Source organism: Jatropha curcas, chromosome 10 (genome assembly GCF_041381405.1).
Source record: "Jatropha curcas cultivar XTBG-Jc1 chromosome 10, XTBG_Jcur_1.0, whole genome shotgun sequence".
NCBI classification, from domain to species: Eukaryota; Viridiplantae; Streptophyta; class Magnoliopsida; order Malpighiales; family Euphorbiaceae; genus Jatropha; species Jatropha curcas.
This window is the reverse complement of record NC_143160.1, coordinates 26630359-26648076: the sequence shown is the minus strand read 5'-3', so window position 1 is coordinate 26648076 and position 17718 is coordinate 26630359. Positions and strand designations below refer to the sequence as shown.

The following is a 17718-nucleotide window of genomic DNA, read 5'->3' as shown; positions in this document are numbered from 1 at the left end:
AGAAAATAAGAAAAAAAAAACTAAAAAATTCCTTAAAAAAGAAAATTAGAATATTGAACAAGGAGACAGCCTTAAATTTTCTCTTTGTCTCATCTTTCATACATATATTTATAGATTATGAATTGTAATTAGGAAGAATTGAAAATTATAAATAGAATTAAAAATAATCTTATTTATTATTATGACAATTAATACACACAGAACTTTGTGAGAATAGAATATGGGTTAGAATCACCTCACAATGTTCTAATTGCAAAAGATAGAAAGTCTGTGCAAAGTGCAGCTATTGATTAGAACAGCTTTACACTGACTTATATACTATCAGAGCTTCTTTTTATGAAGGAAAGTTATCGATATTAGAACTTCCTCATAAAGTTTGCAAAACCATATAAAGCTATGTGAAAGATAGTTATTAAAATTCAGAACTTCTTCACAGAGCCTTAATCAAATATTAAAGTAACTTTATGATGGAAAGTTATCAGGATTAGAACATCCTCATAAAGTTTAGAAAAAAAAATAAAAACCCAAACGGTGAATTATACTGGGAATAGAACAATAGTTAGAACATTGTATATTCACTTTATTAGAATACCAGAGTTTTAATGTTCAGAATAGATAAGACCTATTGCCGTTTTAGAACATCTGAATTATTAACAATTTCAGCGTTTCTAAAAAATTAAACAAGAGTGTAAAAGAGACAGTATCAACCAAACTTCAGAAATAAAGAGATCAACACCGAGAGTTATAGTGGTTCGGCACTAACTCGCCTACATCCACTCTCCAAGACGCATCTTGAGATCCTCAACTAAGTTATCTCTTTTAAAGGGTAAGAGACAAACCAACAGTACAAGGCAATAGATCAAAAAACCTAGATCTACCCTTTTGTCCCACTACATTTTCCAAAGGTTCTAGTTAATCTCAACCCTTTCTGTTTTTGGTAGAGTATAGAAAACTCGATTCAAGACATTACTATCCCACACAAGGAGAAGGTCGCTTGATAACCTCTATCTCAATAGCTTCTAACCTAAGCTATTACACACAAAAGTTTAACAAATAAAGAGTCTGTCTACTATAGATTACACAATCTAAATAGACAAAAAGAAACGCCCATATAAGCACAGGAAAAACAATTTTATCAGATTAGAAGATCGATTAGAACACAGAATTGTTTTTCAAAAGCAATTGTAAAAATTCTTTTCACTTTAAATATTGAAAACGTTAAGAGTAGAGATGAAAAGAAAATGGGGGTAGAGAGTAAGTTTTGAGAGATAAAGATTCGTTCAATGAGAGAGTGCTCTTAAAACAACAACTCTTACTTCACCAAATGTTTAAGGCGTGAACGTTCCTTTATATAGGAAGCAAAGAAGCTGTCGCCTTTTGGAAAGAGATTGAAATCAGAATATCTTCTTTCCTTATTTAGAAGATATGAAAATCTTTGTTACCAAAAATTATTTTATCCCTTTTTGGAATTTTTTGTAAGAGAATAAAACCCGATTTTCACTTTCCTTTAGAAAAGATTTTCGACAGCGTTTATTCTGGAAGGATATTTTTGCGGAAGGATACTCTTACTAAAACCGAAAGAGATTCTCTTTCGTTTTTAAGGTAAGAAAATTTTAAGTGTATTAGATCTTTCAAAATATATTTCTGAAAAGAGAGTGATTTGTATTACCAAAAACATTAAGAGAAGAAATCTCTTTAGTTTTAGGAAAATAAATCTTTTCGATTTAAAGGAATATTTTCGAAAATAAATTATTTGAAGAAAACTAATTTTCCGAAAAATATTTTTGAGAGAGAAAAAGATTTTTGTGCTCATATATGGATTTTCTCTCTGTCCTACATAATATCCTAAATATCTAGCTACTAGGTTCTTCGAAATCTTCACACTCAATGTAGGGCTTGCCTTGTACGATTTCTTTCCAAAGAAATTCTGCATAAAATAAAATTAGCACAAAAAACATAATTTTAAATTTATTTGTTTTGAATTAATCATCAAAATCCGAGACTTAGAAATTAACCCTTGAGCCAACAATCTCCCCCTTTTTGATGATGACAAAACCAATAAATTTAGCAAACATAAAAACATGTGCTCCCCCTGAATTTTATGCATATAAGTTCTAATCATGCCAAAAGATTTTTAGAATAGAGCAAATTAGAACATGTATTTTGCTCCCCCTGAATAGATGCAGTAAAACTAAAATTAAAAGACAAAAGAAGAAAAAAAAAAAAAAGAAAAATCCAAAGACTAAAATTTCTTCTGTCTCTCTTCTTATTAACCATAACTAATCTTCTGAGCTTTGTGTTTGGATTTTTGTTTGACTAGATTGGATTTTATGCTTATTCGGTCTTTAAAAATTCTAGCCATTTTTTAAGGTATTAATTCCTATATTTGTTTTTATGTTAATTTCTGTTAATCAAAATGGAAAATTTTTATTCTTTAGCGGGTTTGTTTTTGATTACTGCTAATAATTTTATGGTTTAAATTTTAAGCTTTCTATATTGTTCGAAAACGATTAATGAAGTTTACTCTTTTGGGTTTTTAGTTTGATTTTTTTTTTTTCTAGGTATTGCATGTTTGTTTCAATTTTATATGTAAAAATTACTTTACTTAATTGAAATTTGTTGTTCCTTTTTACTTTTTCTTAGTTGCATTTGAACTGATTTTTAAGTATATATATGAAATTTGAACTAGAGTGTTAGAGCTATGTGAAAGAATAAGGAAGACAACAAGACAATTCTTTGCTAAACCATTGGAAGAGAAGAAAAAGTTGCAGCGAGACAAAGTGATTCCAATGGATATTATGATAATGACATACAAAGAATGTTAGGAACTATAAAGAGCTTTCTAATTTCTTGCTAGAAGATCCTACTTCTGTTCTTGCCTCATGGGAGCCTGATGATGAAGAAATTGCAAAGTAATTGTCCATCCTCACTTGCATAAATATCTTGCAATTGACATTCTTAGCTTTTGTGCAATGTTTTCAGCAGTGAAATCGTAAACAAATGGAATTTGTATGGGAGATTTTGAAACCATGTTTTGTGATTTCTAATTTAGGCTATCAATTTTTAAACTCTAGATCAATTAATGTTATAGTCTGTTCATTTTTCCTTAAAGATACACTTAAATGGCAACTAAATAATAGTAGACTCTTTCATCATGTTTTTAACATCTGAATCTGACGTGGCATATCCATTTAATGTCTAATTAACACATTTAATATGCCAAGTGGGCCCATATCTCCTATTTGTAATTTTGGCTTGCCATATAAACATGCGACACTCAATTGAAAAATTTTAATAAATTTAAATATTTCATTGCAAATATTTTTCGTTGAGACATCACAATAAAAATTTCAGAAAGTTGAGACAATAAATTTATAATTAACCCTTCTCAATAATATATTTATGGGTATAAAACTATACTTGAATGATATAAGGTGACAAGTCCATATTATTATTGCAAGGTGATGTTATTATGTCATGGATAGGCCAAATTGTAAATGATATTGAAGTATGCATTTTTGGGCCATGATTTATATCTATGAATATAGGACGAATTATGGCACTTGTTAATTATTTATATGGCATATGGACTTGTAATTTCATAAGTTATATTGGGCTTGTCATGTAACATCCGCATATGAAGAGGCGCTGGCTTGAGATGTTAGCTCACCTTAAGTAAATTCCACATGGGTTAAGCACAAGGTGAAAATACTATATATAAAAATGGGCAAGTCTTAAACTAGTAAGAGGCATTTTGGGCTAGTAAGAGTCATTTTGGGCTACGAAGTGTCTGAGTGAGTTTGGCTAAAAACAGACAATATTTTCCTACGCCTGGCAAGCCCTAGACTAGCAAGTCTTACTAGCCTTGGGATGTCATGTGGAATGTATGCACATATAATTGACTTGATGATTAGGCTTACATATAATTGACTTGATGATCAGGCTTACATATAGTTAGGCTTAATGATTAGGCTTAGTTATAGTTAGGCTTACTATAGGTTTAACTAAAATAATCTTACATAATCTTATAAAATTGAGTTGTTTGATGAATTGAATTAAAAGTTGAATGTATAAAAAAATTAAAGGCCCAATGCATAAATTCATCCTTGTACTTTACGTGAAAAACTTTGTAGCAACAATTTTTACTTTGACCTATTAAATACTTCAATTTGTAAAAATTATTTTATTGAATACTCAAACTTCTATTGAATACTTTACGTGAAAAACCTTGTAGCACCTTCAACTTTTACTTTGACTTATTGAATACTTCAATTTATAAAATTGTACTAATTAAATACGTCAATTTGTAAAAATTATTCTATTGAATACTCAGACTTCTAAAATTAAATTAAGTAAACACTTATTAAATAGTTAAAAATGTGAAAATTATTATTCCGAATATTATCTTAACCATATATTAAGTGAATATCTTGCACATAGATGCTAAAAACACCAAAAAATGTTACTGATCGTATAAAAAGAGATACAATATTAATAGAATTCGTAATTTCAAGGGCACAATAAATTATTTGTAAAGTTTAGAGTTTATAACAGTTTTTTTTTTCACAAAATAGAGAGATATATTTAACCATTGGCAAAAAATTAAAATAACAAAGTTCAAGACAGGGATTATATATTCGGCCAAAAACAAAACAAATGAAAGAGAAAGCAAATCAGAAAAAAAAGTTTACATCACTAAAGAAACGTGAGTTATTTCGGTTTAGCAAGTCAATCGCTGTCTTATCTTGGCTTTGGCTATTTAAGTATTCCATGTTATTTGCTCCTTTTTCCTGGTAAGGTGCGTTCATGATTTTCTCCTCCATTATCCGAAAGGAACCACCACTACGCTATTTTTTTTGTTGAAGAGTGAGCACCAAGGTCCAGAAAAATGATTTCCTCAACATATATTTGGTGGAAACCCAACTCACTAAGTTTTTCCCTTTCTCCATTTTCAAGTATTCTAGTTCTTATTAATTATTATAATGGAAAGTAAGGCGCACACCCATTTTCATTCCTTTCTTTTTAACTATATTTTCCTCTCCTCCATTCAGTAGCAGTCTTTCTTCTTTTTACTAATTAAATGCTATTTCTTTTGTAGGATGGGTGTCCCTGTGTCTCAGTTTCTGCCATTATTTTCTTTAGTAGTATTCTCTTTTGCCTTTGAGGTGAGTGCTTATTCTTCTCGACTCCCTGAAATTCTTTGCTTCTGCTTGCTTGTTCTTGATGGGTATTTAATTGTTTATCCAATGTGGAATTCTACAAGACCAATTTTGGATTTTTTTTTTAATTTGATAAAGTACTATTAATTGATTCCTTACGTTGAAACTTTAATTCTTTTAACGTTATATGTACTCCCTTCCTTGGACAAGGTTATGCTGCCATTTATTTATTTATTTAGTTTTTGCCTCCCTTTTCTATCATAGATTCTGTGCTGGTTCTTATCATAGTGTTTCCAATACCTTGTCATAGAAGTTACTATTACTATAGTTTAATTAGTTGCTTATGACTCAATTCATATTGTTTATCTAATTTCATCTTGATTTTCTGGTGTTTTTTCCTACTCCTTCTTTCTTGCTTTCACTTTGGAGATAGGTGTTCAAATAATCAGGTGGATAATACCATGAATTTGGTTTGGTTTGTGTTCTTCCTTGTCTGCATCATTACATTTTCACATGGAGCTCGAAACTCTGATGTTGTGAATGTTGGAGCTATTTTCAGTTTTAGTACCATTAATGGGAGAGTTTCAAAGATTGCCATGAAGGCTGCTGAGGATGATATCAATTCCGATCCCAGCATTCTTGGAGGAAGGAAGTTGTCTATAACTATGCATGATTCTAACTACAGTGGATTTCTGGGTATCATTGGTGGTATGCTTTCTTTCTCTGCAGAGTTCTTATACCATTTTATCCTTGTTCTATTTGATATTTGTTATATGTTTTACTTGGATGTATCACTCTTTTCTTATTTTTCCTGTGATATTCATATGCTTTGGAATCATATTTCTTCACTAATTGCAGCATTGCAATTTATGGAGACTGATACTGTTGCTATTATTGGCCCACAAAGTTCTGTAATGGCACGTATACTCTCGCATCTTGCAAATGAGCTTCATGTTCCACTATTGTCGTTTACAGCTTTAGACCCCACTCTGTCACCTCTCCAGTATCCGTACTTCCTTCAAACAGCTCCCAATGATCTGTTCCAGATGACTGCCATTGCAGAAACTGTTAGTTATTATGGTTGGGCTGAGGTTATTGCAGTTTTCAGTGATGATGATCAGAGTAGAAATGGTATAACTGCATTAGGTGATGAACTTGCAGAGAGACGATGCAAAATTTCATATAAAGCAGTGCTTCCCCCAGATCCACTCTCAAACCGAAGTGAAGTTCATGACGAATTAGTTAAGATTCTAAGCATGGAGTCTCGAGTAATTGTTTTAAGCACTTTCTCCAGAACAGGCCTCTTGGTTTTTGATGTGGCTAAGAGTCTTGGGATGATGGGAAATGGGTTTGTTTGGATATCTACCACATGGCTGTCCACTGTTCTAGATTCAAAATTTTCTTCTGAGACTGCCAATACTATCCAAGGAGTTCTTACTCTTCGTCCACACATACCAGATTCAAAAAGAAAACGCGATTTTGAGTCACGGTGGAGCAAATTGAGCAATGACTCTATAGGGCTGAACCCATATGGTCTGTATGCCTACGACACTGTTTGGATGGTTGCTCGTGCTGTGAAATTGTTTTTAGATCAGGGCAACAACATTTCATTTTCCAATGATTCAAAATTAAGTGATCTAGGCGGTGGGACTCTGAATCTTGGAGCATTAAGCATTTTTGATGGAGGAAACCAATTGGTTAAAAACATATTGAGGTCGAATATGACAGGTCTGACAGGACCTGTTCAATTTAGGACAGACAGGTCTCTTTTATATCCTTCTTATGATATCATTAATGTGATTGAAACCGGGTGTAAGCTCATTGGATACTGGTCTAACTACTCTGGCCTATCTGTTGTGCCCCCAGAGACACTTTATGGAAAACCAGCTAACCGTTCTAGCTCCAACCAACATTTGCTTCCTGTTGTGTGGCCTGGAGGAGTAACAGATAAACCTCGTGGATGGGTTTTTCCAGACAATGGAAGACAATTGAAAATTGGAATTCCAAACCGGGTTAGTTATCGGGATTTTGTCTCAACAGTTAATGGTACTGATGCAGTCCAAGGATATTGCATAGATGTATTCCTTGCTGCCATAAAATTTCTTCCTTATGCAGTTCCATACAAGTTCATTCCCTTTGGAGATGGTCATAAGAATCCAAGCTACTTTGAGCTCGTAAACCAGATTACCTTAGGTGCGAGTAAATATACCCTGAAAAGGAAAAAGAATATCAATAGATTATTTTGCCAAAGTAGGGAGGAGCGGGTGTAGCTTCATCTGATCTTGTAAATATATTCCTGCAGGTCTTTGATGCTGTAATTGGAGATGTGGCAATTGTCACAAACCGAACAAAGGTCGTGGATTTCACCCAGCCATACATAGAGTCAGGGCTAGTTGTAGTGGCTCCAGTCAAGCATTTGAATTCAAATGCTTGGGCATTCTTGCAACCATTTACTCCTTTGATGTGGGCTGTTACGGCAGTTTCCTTCCTTGTTGTGGGAGCTGTTATATGGATCCTTGAACATCGAATGAATGAGGAGTTCCGGGGGCCACCAAAGAAGCAAGTTGTCACTATTCTATGGTGAGTAATTTTATGGATTAGACAATGGCTCACGTATGTTTTAGTACATATATCAGTTGATACATGATTATTAGAGGATGATTAGAGGATAAGTTGGCAGTCCGATACTTCATAGCTTAACTCGTGTTAAGAGTCATTGAAATTGTCATACAAGTGAAAAATTACTAGCTTTTTGAATGAACTAGAAAAAGTATCGTCTGGATACCTTGCAAATTATAGTATAAGACAAGGATATCTGTATTATTAGCATATACTACTATGAAGTTATATTAAACTGTTGTGTATTCTTTATCTATCTTTCGAATCTCTGGTAATTTAAATAAAACAAACAGTTGTGCTTGTCAAATGCTAGAAGCAGGCACAACCATAAGGTCCTATTGGCTTTTCTAGATTTTCTAAAAAAAGAAAAAAAAAAATCTTGTTGACATCACGCCTTGGCTTAGACACTATGATTGCAACACAGTTAAAAATTTTGTTCAGTTGATATTCCTTATTCCAAATAAAAATAGAACACTGCAAAGCATTTTTATTTTTATAGACTTAAACCTATCCTAAATCCACCAGAAGTTGGACTTTTAAACAAGAAATAAGATTGCTTTTTTATTGAGAACACTTAAAGAGAGATTACATGTGAAGACTAGAATGGTAGATAAACTCTAAATGAGAGTTTAGACTCTGTAGAGTAAGATCAGAATTGCAAACAAAAATCAGTTGAGCATTCTTGTCTCTAGATAGGGGGAAATTTGTGCTGCATAATTGTCATGCCAAAATGATATGGAATTGAATCATTCCATTATTACTGCTTCCACAAAGGAATAAAGCTTTCCTTCCTTTTCTTTTCATTGCAGGTTTAGCTTCTCGACCATGTTTTTTGCTCATAGTAAGTTTTTTTTATTTTCTTTAAATTTTTTATTTTTCCATTTCAACTTCCAATACATTATTTCTAGATAGAGTTATTATCAACCTAAAAAATGGTACTAACTCTGGGTTTCATTTAATTTTTAGGAGAAAATACAGTGAGCACACTTGGTCGTTTGGTGCTCATCATCTGGCTTTTTGTTGTTTTGATAATAAACTCAAGCTATACTGCAAGTCTGACATCAATCTTGACTGTCCAACAGTTATCCTCACCCATTAAAGGAATTGATACCTTGATAACAAGCACTGAACATATCGGATTCCAAGTGGGGTCCTTTGCAGAAAATTATCTGACCGATGAACTCGGCATAGCTAAAACTAGACTTGTTGCTCTTGGCTCACCTGAAGAATATGCTAGTGCCCTTACAAATAGAACTGTTGCTGCCGTGGTTGATGAACGACCTTATGTGGACCTCTTCCTCTCAGAGCATTGCGAGTGCTCAATCAGAGGCCAAGCATTCACCAAAAGTGGATGGGGATTTGTGAGTATCTCAAAATTGGAATTAGTTAATTTCAAGTCTTTGTGTCTATGTTCCTTGCTCAATCAAGTTAATTTGTTAGCACTTTGTCATAACCTGAAATTTTAGCTAATTCTGAATTCCATAATGTTGATCTTGTTCGAGTACAAAATCAAAGAAGTCTATGAAAAGTATATAATGAAGGTCTAGGATGAATAAAGGGAAAATGGACTGAATTGACTAAGAAAATGTCTACCAAGCCTCATGTAGCTGGGATAAGGCTGCTTTGAGTTATATTATCCAACCTCAGGGAATGTTTGGTCATTCCATTTTATGGCTTCTGCCTTCAGGCAACCAAAACATCTAGAAAAACCTATAATAAGTTGTCGAGTCCATGCTCTTGAAATGGGGGAAAGGGAACTCAAAGAAGTATGCTGGTTTGATAGGGATTCTAATAATAGACCTCCAAAATTGGTTGGTTATAAAGTAATTATAGTAGTTATCATATTTTATGTATTTATTATTATTATTTCATTGCGGTTCTTGCGCAAGTTTTTACTACCTTTGATTTCTTGAACAGCATATTTTTATTTTTTTGGCCTCTTTTTCAAGTAAGATGGTCTGCTAGGCCATTTTAATTTTTCTTCTCATGTGCATTCTTTAGGCATTTCCTAGAGATTCTCCTTTAGCTGTTGATATGTCAACTGCAATTCTCACTCTATCTGAGAATGGTGATCTTCAAAAGATTCATGACAAGTGGCTTGTAAGAAAAGCCTGCAGTTCCTCAAGCACCGGTGACTCTGGCACGGAACAACTAGAGCTACAAAGTTTCTGGGGCCTTTTCCTCATCTGCGGGATTGCATGTTTTCTTGCTCTCTTGATCTACTTGTGCAAGGTGCTACGCCAGTTTAGAAAGCACTTCCCTATAGATTCAGATCCTTCTATCCATAGGAGCTCTCGTTCTAGACGTCTTCAAACATTCTTGTCGTTTGCCGATGATAAGGTTGAAGACTGGAAGAGCAAATCAAAGAGAAAACGTGAGGATGCTTTATCAAATGGGTATGCAAGGGAAGATGAGTCTGTTGGTGGATCTCACAGCATCCAAAGGGACAGTTCTTAAGAAAGGCATTATTAGTTAAGCCCCCACCTCTAAATTTTGTATAAAATGCTCTTTCTTAGTTGATATAGCTATATGGTTCTTTAGCTGCTTTAATTGTATAGTCTAAGGGCAGTTTGTTGAATGTGAAAGCGATCAAACTGTGAAAATCAACATATTTCTTCTGTATAATTGATGGTTTATATATAAATATACTCTTTAATATTAATAAAGGCACACCTCATATCAGAATCCTTGCCTTCAAAAACTATTGCAAAAAATTTCAAATTTTTTGAGTTAAAAATTGGGAATTTTGAAATTAAACAAAACATAAAGATCAGATTGATGATTAACTAGCAGCTCATTAGGTCATTTCTAAGTTCTGCCGTTGCATCATCACCCTAGTTCGACAGGCATCTAAAACAGAGACAAAATTCTACTCATAAACCCTTGTATTTTTCTCGCACATCAAGTCAATCATGACAAAAAAATAATTGAGAACTTCCAAATTTGAATAAAAATGAAACTTGAAGGTCTTGAAAACCAAAACCCAACAATGGCAAAATATACACATTCTTTCTAAAAAAATATAAATTCTTGTTCCCCACACAAAAGAAAATCCATATGAAAAAACAACTAGAAAAAGTCAAAACTTCTCATCACAAGGTACTCTAAATGTCAATCATTCTTGGCAGCTGCAGCCTGCTTTGCGCCAAGGGAGAAGAACTCGGTTATTACTTCAAGGGGCATGCCCTTGGTTTCTGGAACTTTCAAGTAGACAAACCCCAACGATATGATGCACACAACTGCATACAAACCAAAGACACCAGCAAGACCCATAGATTTCAGCATTACTGGGAGTGTATAGGTAACAATGATATCACCGATCCAAAATGTCAGGGCACATATGGCAATGCAGAGGCCACGAACACGTGTTGGAAAGATCTCTGAACAAAGTATGTTAGGAATTGGCCCAAATCCCATCACAAAGCAACAGAAGTAGATTATAACACTAGCAGTTGAGATAGATGCATTCACGACATTGCCTAGATTCACTGCACTTCCAAGGACTAGAATGAGGAGAGAGACTATCAAGATAGGAATTGTGCATAGTAACAAACTCCTGCAAACAAGACGAGTGATTAAGAATTTGCAGATGAGTGGTTAAGAATAACATCAGAAATGAAAATATTAATGCACAACAAAACCAAAGTAAGATTTACTGTGGACCACCATTTGATACCAAACATCTGGTGTGATCTTAATTCCAGAGGGCTGATAATTGCTACTTCCATGATTGTCATTACTTCAAACCCCGCGGCCCCATCCCCCCCTCCCCTTCTTTTATTGTAGAAATTCCATAAAATGGGATATGCAAAGGACAATGGAAGTTTCGAAGCTTACCATTTACCAAGCATAAGAGAAGGTTCCATTTTATCCATAGCCCTAGCTCAATTAGAGAAAATTCTTGCACACAGGACAAATTCACCTATGTTTATTAATTTCACTGCTCAGACACAAGTGCATGCTAGCATAGCATTTCTAAGGATGTGTTTGCATGCACATGCATATTCATGACATACAATACAAAGAGACTAGACTGCAATTTTCTTGTAAATGGTGTTAACTTATCAGTGGATTTCAGTAGTCAATGAATCTCAATTTCTATCAGCAAAATCCATTAACTTTAATTTGTTTTAATAAATCACTGCTGCTAAGTTTTGCAGAGATCTAACCAAATTATATTTGTGTTGGGCACGTAAAAAAATTCTCGAAGCTTATTTTCAAATATATTAGAAAAGTAAATACTTGGTTATAATACAAAAATTTAAGAAGCAATTGTATAAAAATCTAGCAATGTATTTATTGAAACAAAATCAAAGTTAGAGTACACAAATTGAAGGTTAGAAACAATACTGAAATTAGTGAAATGTCCAATGATCATGGGCAAAATTGAACCTTAATTCTAATAAGTGTGCCAACTCACCATGTTTGAACATCTTATTAGCTATGCTAACACCTGGATGCAAGAATTTCCAAAGTCAACTTGCTTGGTATAACCCAAACTCACCCCATTCAAAACAAATCAAATGTGAGCCCACCAAAATAAGAAAGGCAAGAAGAAGAAATAATCCTAAAGGCATTTTGAAATTCCAATTGTATACTACAACTTTGGACAAGAAATGAACCCAGATACAAATAAATTGCCTTTTAAAAAAAATGCATATGCAATCCTCATTCACAACAATTTGGGGCATTTAAAGTAGTGTGATGATGCCTAGCGATATTTTAAAGGCTAAAAAGAAGTTGCAATACCTTCTTCCAGAGATATCCATGAGCCTCATGGCAACAGCTATACAAGGGAGCATTAATAATGTTGTAATGGCACTAATAAGTAGAGATACAGAAGCTGCACTGATGCCCATGTTTGAAAGAAGAACTCCAACACCTGCCTGCTCAAGAATTTGAGGAGTGTAGTAGAGAACCCCATTTATGCCAGAGAACTGCATGTATATAAGATTCTTGAGAAGCATGTTACATGAGTAAGTCAGAATCTTGAAACACCATACTACTGTCAAGCAAAAAATTAAATGTGGACAAACTAAAATGCACACCTGCATTGGAGATGGTAAGTGATATTTTAAGGCTTGTGCTTGGCCACTTTAGATTAGACTCTACCATTAAGTTTGGAAAAAACTTCATGAGAAAAAAAAAGTAGACATCCAATGACTAATATTCTTACAGCATATATTTGTTTAACTCTACCACTTTAGATAAAATGTTGTACACAGAATGGAAAAATCCCTAAAAGAAAATTTGAATGGCAGGTAAACTTCTAGCTCCTAGACAATAAGTAAAATGCATATAAAAAGATCATAGCTCCAATTAAACAGCACCATGAAAATTCAAGCTTCTCATCATTTTGCTTAGAGAACCTTCAAACCTTCCCTAAGATCCAAGTAAAATTTTGATGATCACTGCAGCATATATTTTGTTTCAGACCCCAGCACTACATTTACTTGTGAAGATAGAAGATCAACCTATTTCTCAAGCCCTCAACAATCTTGACTTAAAGAAACAAGACAATTATGCCCATCAGATCAATACTATCAGTCATGATGAGATCACAAAATGGCCTGAGTATCTTTGGCCCAATCCATATCTTATTCAACACTCCTGAATGGGGTAAAATTCATAATGGGAAACTAGAGAAGAATTACTGAACAACAATGCATGAACAGATGACAACAAGAAGCATAACTGCCTATATTACAAAGATCAGTTAACTAGGATTATTTCAACTTTATAAGAGAGAAAAATGCTGATAGCAGTTTTATTTGTTACCTGCTGAAGTATTTGAATTCCAATCCCAACAGCCAATGCATGCTTGACTCCTGGTTCAAATAGATCACTCCAACTAGGCCCCTTAGCCACTGTTTCAGATGGGTGAACCATAGCTGGTCCAATGGGATGCTGATTCACGAGCTCCTTGGAATAAAGAGCTGGTTGGCTAACCAAAGCAGCAGCCTGGATGAATTCACCCTCTGCAGGGGCATCACCACCATGCAAAGAAACCAGAGATCCACGTTGAGAACCAGGGACACCCTCCTGATGCAAATAAATTCTTTTAAAGCCTCCTTCCTTTTTCCCATCTTGGCCTTCTCTCTCAGACCATTTCCATGCTAACTGCCAACCACCACCAATCCCAGCGCTACCAACTGAGTCTCCAGCATTTCCTTGCAGCAAACTGCCACGCCTCATGCCTGAAAGGCTTCCGTGGGCAGGTGGGACCAATTCTTTGTCCATGCTTGTTGTCTGACGTGAGATTAATGGACTTTGTAAATTATCATCAGAATCAGCACCGCCAGCATCAGATGGATAATCCTCACCCTCTCTGTTTTGGCTTTCCTCATCCCATTCTTCATTTCTAGTTTGATTCCCTCCCACACTGAACATGCTGCCAAAGTGTGGAAAAAGCATACTTTTCATGCTTCCTGTCTCAGGGAACTTTTCGTGTACACTACCAAAAAGGGTGACAACGGGATCCATGAGAGGCACAGTCTGGTTTGCCATGCTCCCATGCCGAGATACAAGACCGATAGTGCTCTGCCCAGTGACAGGTTTGGCAACCCAGCTAAGACCTTCTTCAGGACCATATAGCTTGATGTGGTCTTTATCCATAGATATATCTTGGTCATCAATGACATCATCAGCTGGGCCAATTATGTACTCCTCCAATGATGTTTCACCCCCAACTCCAAGACCTTCAACCAATAAAGCCAGCTCACCTGTTCAGCTGAACAAGATCAGTATCACCCACATGGTAGTTATTATCAAATTATCATCATATCAAGCCAAAGGTAAGCAGCAAGTGCAATTACAGTCAATTCTTTATTATTGTTTTGATTATATAACCTTTCACATCGAAGTCAATTGTAGGTAAACTTGGAACAGCAAGTGCTAGAACTCTCAAATTGCTAGTGACATATGTTGTATTCAACAAATTTTCATGTTCGCATCTGAAATAGTTTATTCTTATGAGTGAAACTCCGTAGAAAAATAAGCAAAGGAAAAACTGGATTATTTCATTGCACTTCTATTTACCCCTGCCTCCCTCATCTTAAATATACATATTCTGATAACAAAAATATGTCACATCAGCAATTAAGAGTTTTGGTACATGCTCTTCAATTATTTAAAAAGAAAACACAAATTGAAAAGGAAATTGCAACACAAGAAAATGACCATTATTAAAAGCTTGACCACAACTAGAAAAGGATTTTCTGAAAGATCTCAATAAAGTTTCTGGTCACGCGAACCTTGACAAAATTAGTGTGCATCAAGTTATCAACACATTAGTCATTTGGTTATAATACGCGCTGCTACCATTGACCTGGCGCATAACTAGAATAAACACTATGGTAGCACTCTCAGTACACATTTACTTCTATTCTAAAGAAATATAAAAATAAAAAATGTATAAATAAGCTTCTTAAAGCTTTATCTGGACATAGTTCATGTTGCAAAACGAAAGCATTACTCCAAATCAGTCAGTGTCAACTACGTAATAATTTTTCTCTATTCTGTTTCTCTATATTGTAATTTAAAACATGCTTATATTTCACAAGCATTTCGTGAATCCATCATTGATTAGATAGAGACAAAACATCATGCATTCTTGATATTACTAAGGATTTTACAAGCTACTCGTTATTACCTAGAGAAAAACAAATGACGTCTTCTAGGACAAAGAGAATTGTGATCCAAATGCAGAAATGGATTAGACTCCCAGATATACAAAAAGCTTGGGTAATATCCACAGACAATTATTCAAAAAAGCAGCATGGAGAACATAAAAGAAGCAAGCTTTTAGATTTGATAACCAAATCACCCAATAGTAAGCTTTTGATCAGCATATTATACTTGACACCAAGCTATGCATGCATCTCTCCCTACAGGAAAAATTTTTTTTTTTTTCTTTCATGACAAAACCTTTAGAAATGAACAACTAGATTTTTAATCAGTGCTCTATTTTGGAGAAAGCTGTTAACTAAAAATAAATTCTGAGCATGCAATTGCACATTGTACGACCTATAATCAAGCATACTACAGAAATCACTTTCATACATCAAAACACCAAGCACATTACAATTTATATTCCAGACAAAAAGAAAGAGACAACTTCCCAAAGACAAAAGCAGAATAACTTACCAGAAACATCTTCCCTGCCACGAAGCCTCTGCAAAACCTTTTTGGCCTCAAGCATCCGTCCCTTACTAACAAGCCACCTCGGAGACTCAGGCAAGTAAAATATAGTCAAAGCCAAATAAGCGACAGAGGGAATAGAAAGAACTCCAAGCATCAATCTCCAACTTGGTGCTTTCGTCAAGGACATCCCAAACACCATACAATATGAAAGGAACATGCCACCAGATCCAGTGAACTGAGGAAGAGTATTCAATAAACCCCTAATTTCAGGCGGTGCAGTCTCAGATATGTAGACTGGAACGAGAGTAACAGCCAGACCGATACCAAATCCATCCAACAGCCTTGCCAAAAGTAGAACATAGACATTGGGAGACCAAAACATCACAATACCACTAACACAATAAAGTACAGAAGAGATGATCAGCATAGGCCGCCGCCCTAGCCAATCTGATATGGCTCCAGAACATGTAGTTATCAAAGTGGCTCCAATAAGTGACATTGCCACAATTAGTCCTTCTATAGTTGGTTCACTTTCCAACTGAAATTCCCTTTTTATGTACAAAACAGCCCCTGCATCGAGAGAGAGATATAGATCCTTTCATATCAACGAATATTAATAAGAAAAATACTCGCGCTTAATTTAGAAGAACTAAATGCGAGTTAATTCGAGCAAAAGAATTGTTATGAAAAAAACTTTAAATAGCTAAACATACACAGAAACAACATACTTCACGCACAAAAGTGGAAAATTACCTGCAATGGTTGCATTATCCCATCCTTGCAGTAAGTTACCAACTGCAGCAACAACAGCTACAAGCACAGCTCCACTCATCTTTTCCAGAAACTAAGAATCCAACCTACCTAGGACTACTAACAACTGACTAAATATCCTGAAAGAAAGAAAGGAAGGAAGGAGCACAAATCAAAGATCAATCAAACCGTTAGTTACTAACCCAGTTCAATAAATCAAATATTCTAGTAGTTTGATCCCTTACTACTATTGGGCAGAGATAACAGATCAGTACATCAATACCATCAACCAAACAAAGCATGTATACATCGAATAAAACAAGCCAAATATCGAAAAAAAGGAAACAAAAACAGGCAGACCAGATGTCAAAAGTTTATAAGAAAACAAAAGAAATGGTTATTTAATTATCTAGGTGAGAAAGCAAAAGAACCAGAACCGTCTGATGGGTCCTTTCAGGTATTATCATATAAATGAAGAAAGGGCCATTATTTTCTATGTAAATTGCAAGGTTGTGGGGTATAATGAGCAAGAAAATGAAGTTCAAATTCTTAAGCAGAAAGAAAGTAAAGTAAAGAGGAAGAGGCCAAACAAGAAACAGAGCCTCTTGCGACTAAGACACCTGCCCCTTGTGCCTCACTCTCCACCCTGCACGTCACCACCCTCCTACAATTGCAGTTATATATCAGTCACTATCACCACCAGTCACACCCTTCTTTGCGTCGCTAATGAAATATATATATATATATATATATATATATATATATATATATATATATATATATATAATATGTAAATATAAAAAGAAATTAGATATGGGCGCTAATTATATTTAATTTCAGATCAAGAAAACGGTAAACACTGTGAATACCTCATAAGCTTCTTTGTATTTTTTTAATTTAAAGCAGAAATCACAAACTTTAGGAGAAGATTCTCTTGATTTATTAAGATTATATATACAAAAAGACACAGAAAAGATAGAGAAAAGAGAAGCAATTATGGAGAAGAGTCCAGGGAAGACAACGGGTATCAGTCCAAGATCCAAACCCT

The 17718-nt window shown here is 34.7% G+C and overlaps 2 protein-coding genes across 8 annotated transcripts; one reads left to right on the top strand and one right to left on the bottom strand.

Moving 5' to 3' along the window:
• The first annotated feature begins 4804 nt into the window (after positions 1-4804).
• Positions 4805-10444, top strand: LOC105635128 (glutamate receptor 3.2). Its single transcript, XM_012218160.4, has 8 exons — positions 4805-4989; positions 5099-5165; positions 5593-5867; positions 6018-7354; positions 7462-7739; positions 8588-8619; positions 8745-9139; positions 9780-10444. The coding sequence occupies exons 3-8, from the start codon at positions 5621-5623 to the stop codon at positions 10233-10235; spliced, it is 2745 nt and encodes a 914-aa protein (XP_012073550.1). The 5' UTR covers positions 4805-4989; positions 5099-5165; positions 5593-5620; the 3' UTR covers positions 10236-10444.
• Positions 10445-10705: 261 nt separating this feature from the next.
• TMT2 (tonoplast monosaccharide transporter2) lies at positions 10706-17718 on the bottom strand. Of its 7 annotated transcripts, none has more exons than XM_020680997.3 (7): positions 17540-17718; positions 17261-17334; positions 16674-16810; positions 15924-16490; positions 13557-14500; positions 12528-12733; positions 10706-11334 (listed from the first exon to the last, which is right to left on the bottom strand). In XM_020680997.3, the coding sequence occupies exons 3-7, from the start codon at positions 16750-16752 to the stop codon at positions 10890-10892; spliced, it is 2241 nt and encodes a 746-aa protein (XP_020536656.1). In that variant the 5' UTR covers positions 16753-16810; positions 17261-17334; positions 17540-17718; the 3' UTR covers positions 10706-10889. The 7 variants fall into 7 exon arrangements, with proteins under 7 accessions (XP_020536656.1, XP_020536677.1, XP_089582816.1 ...); XM_020681018.3 differs by having other exon boundaries at positions 17291-17334; XM_089726690.1 differs by lacking the exon at positions 17261-17334.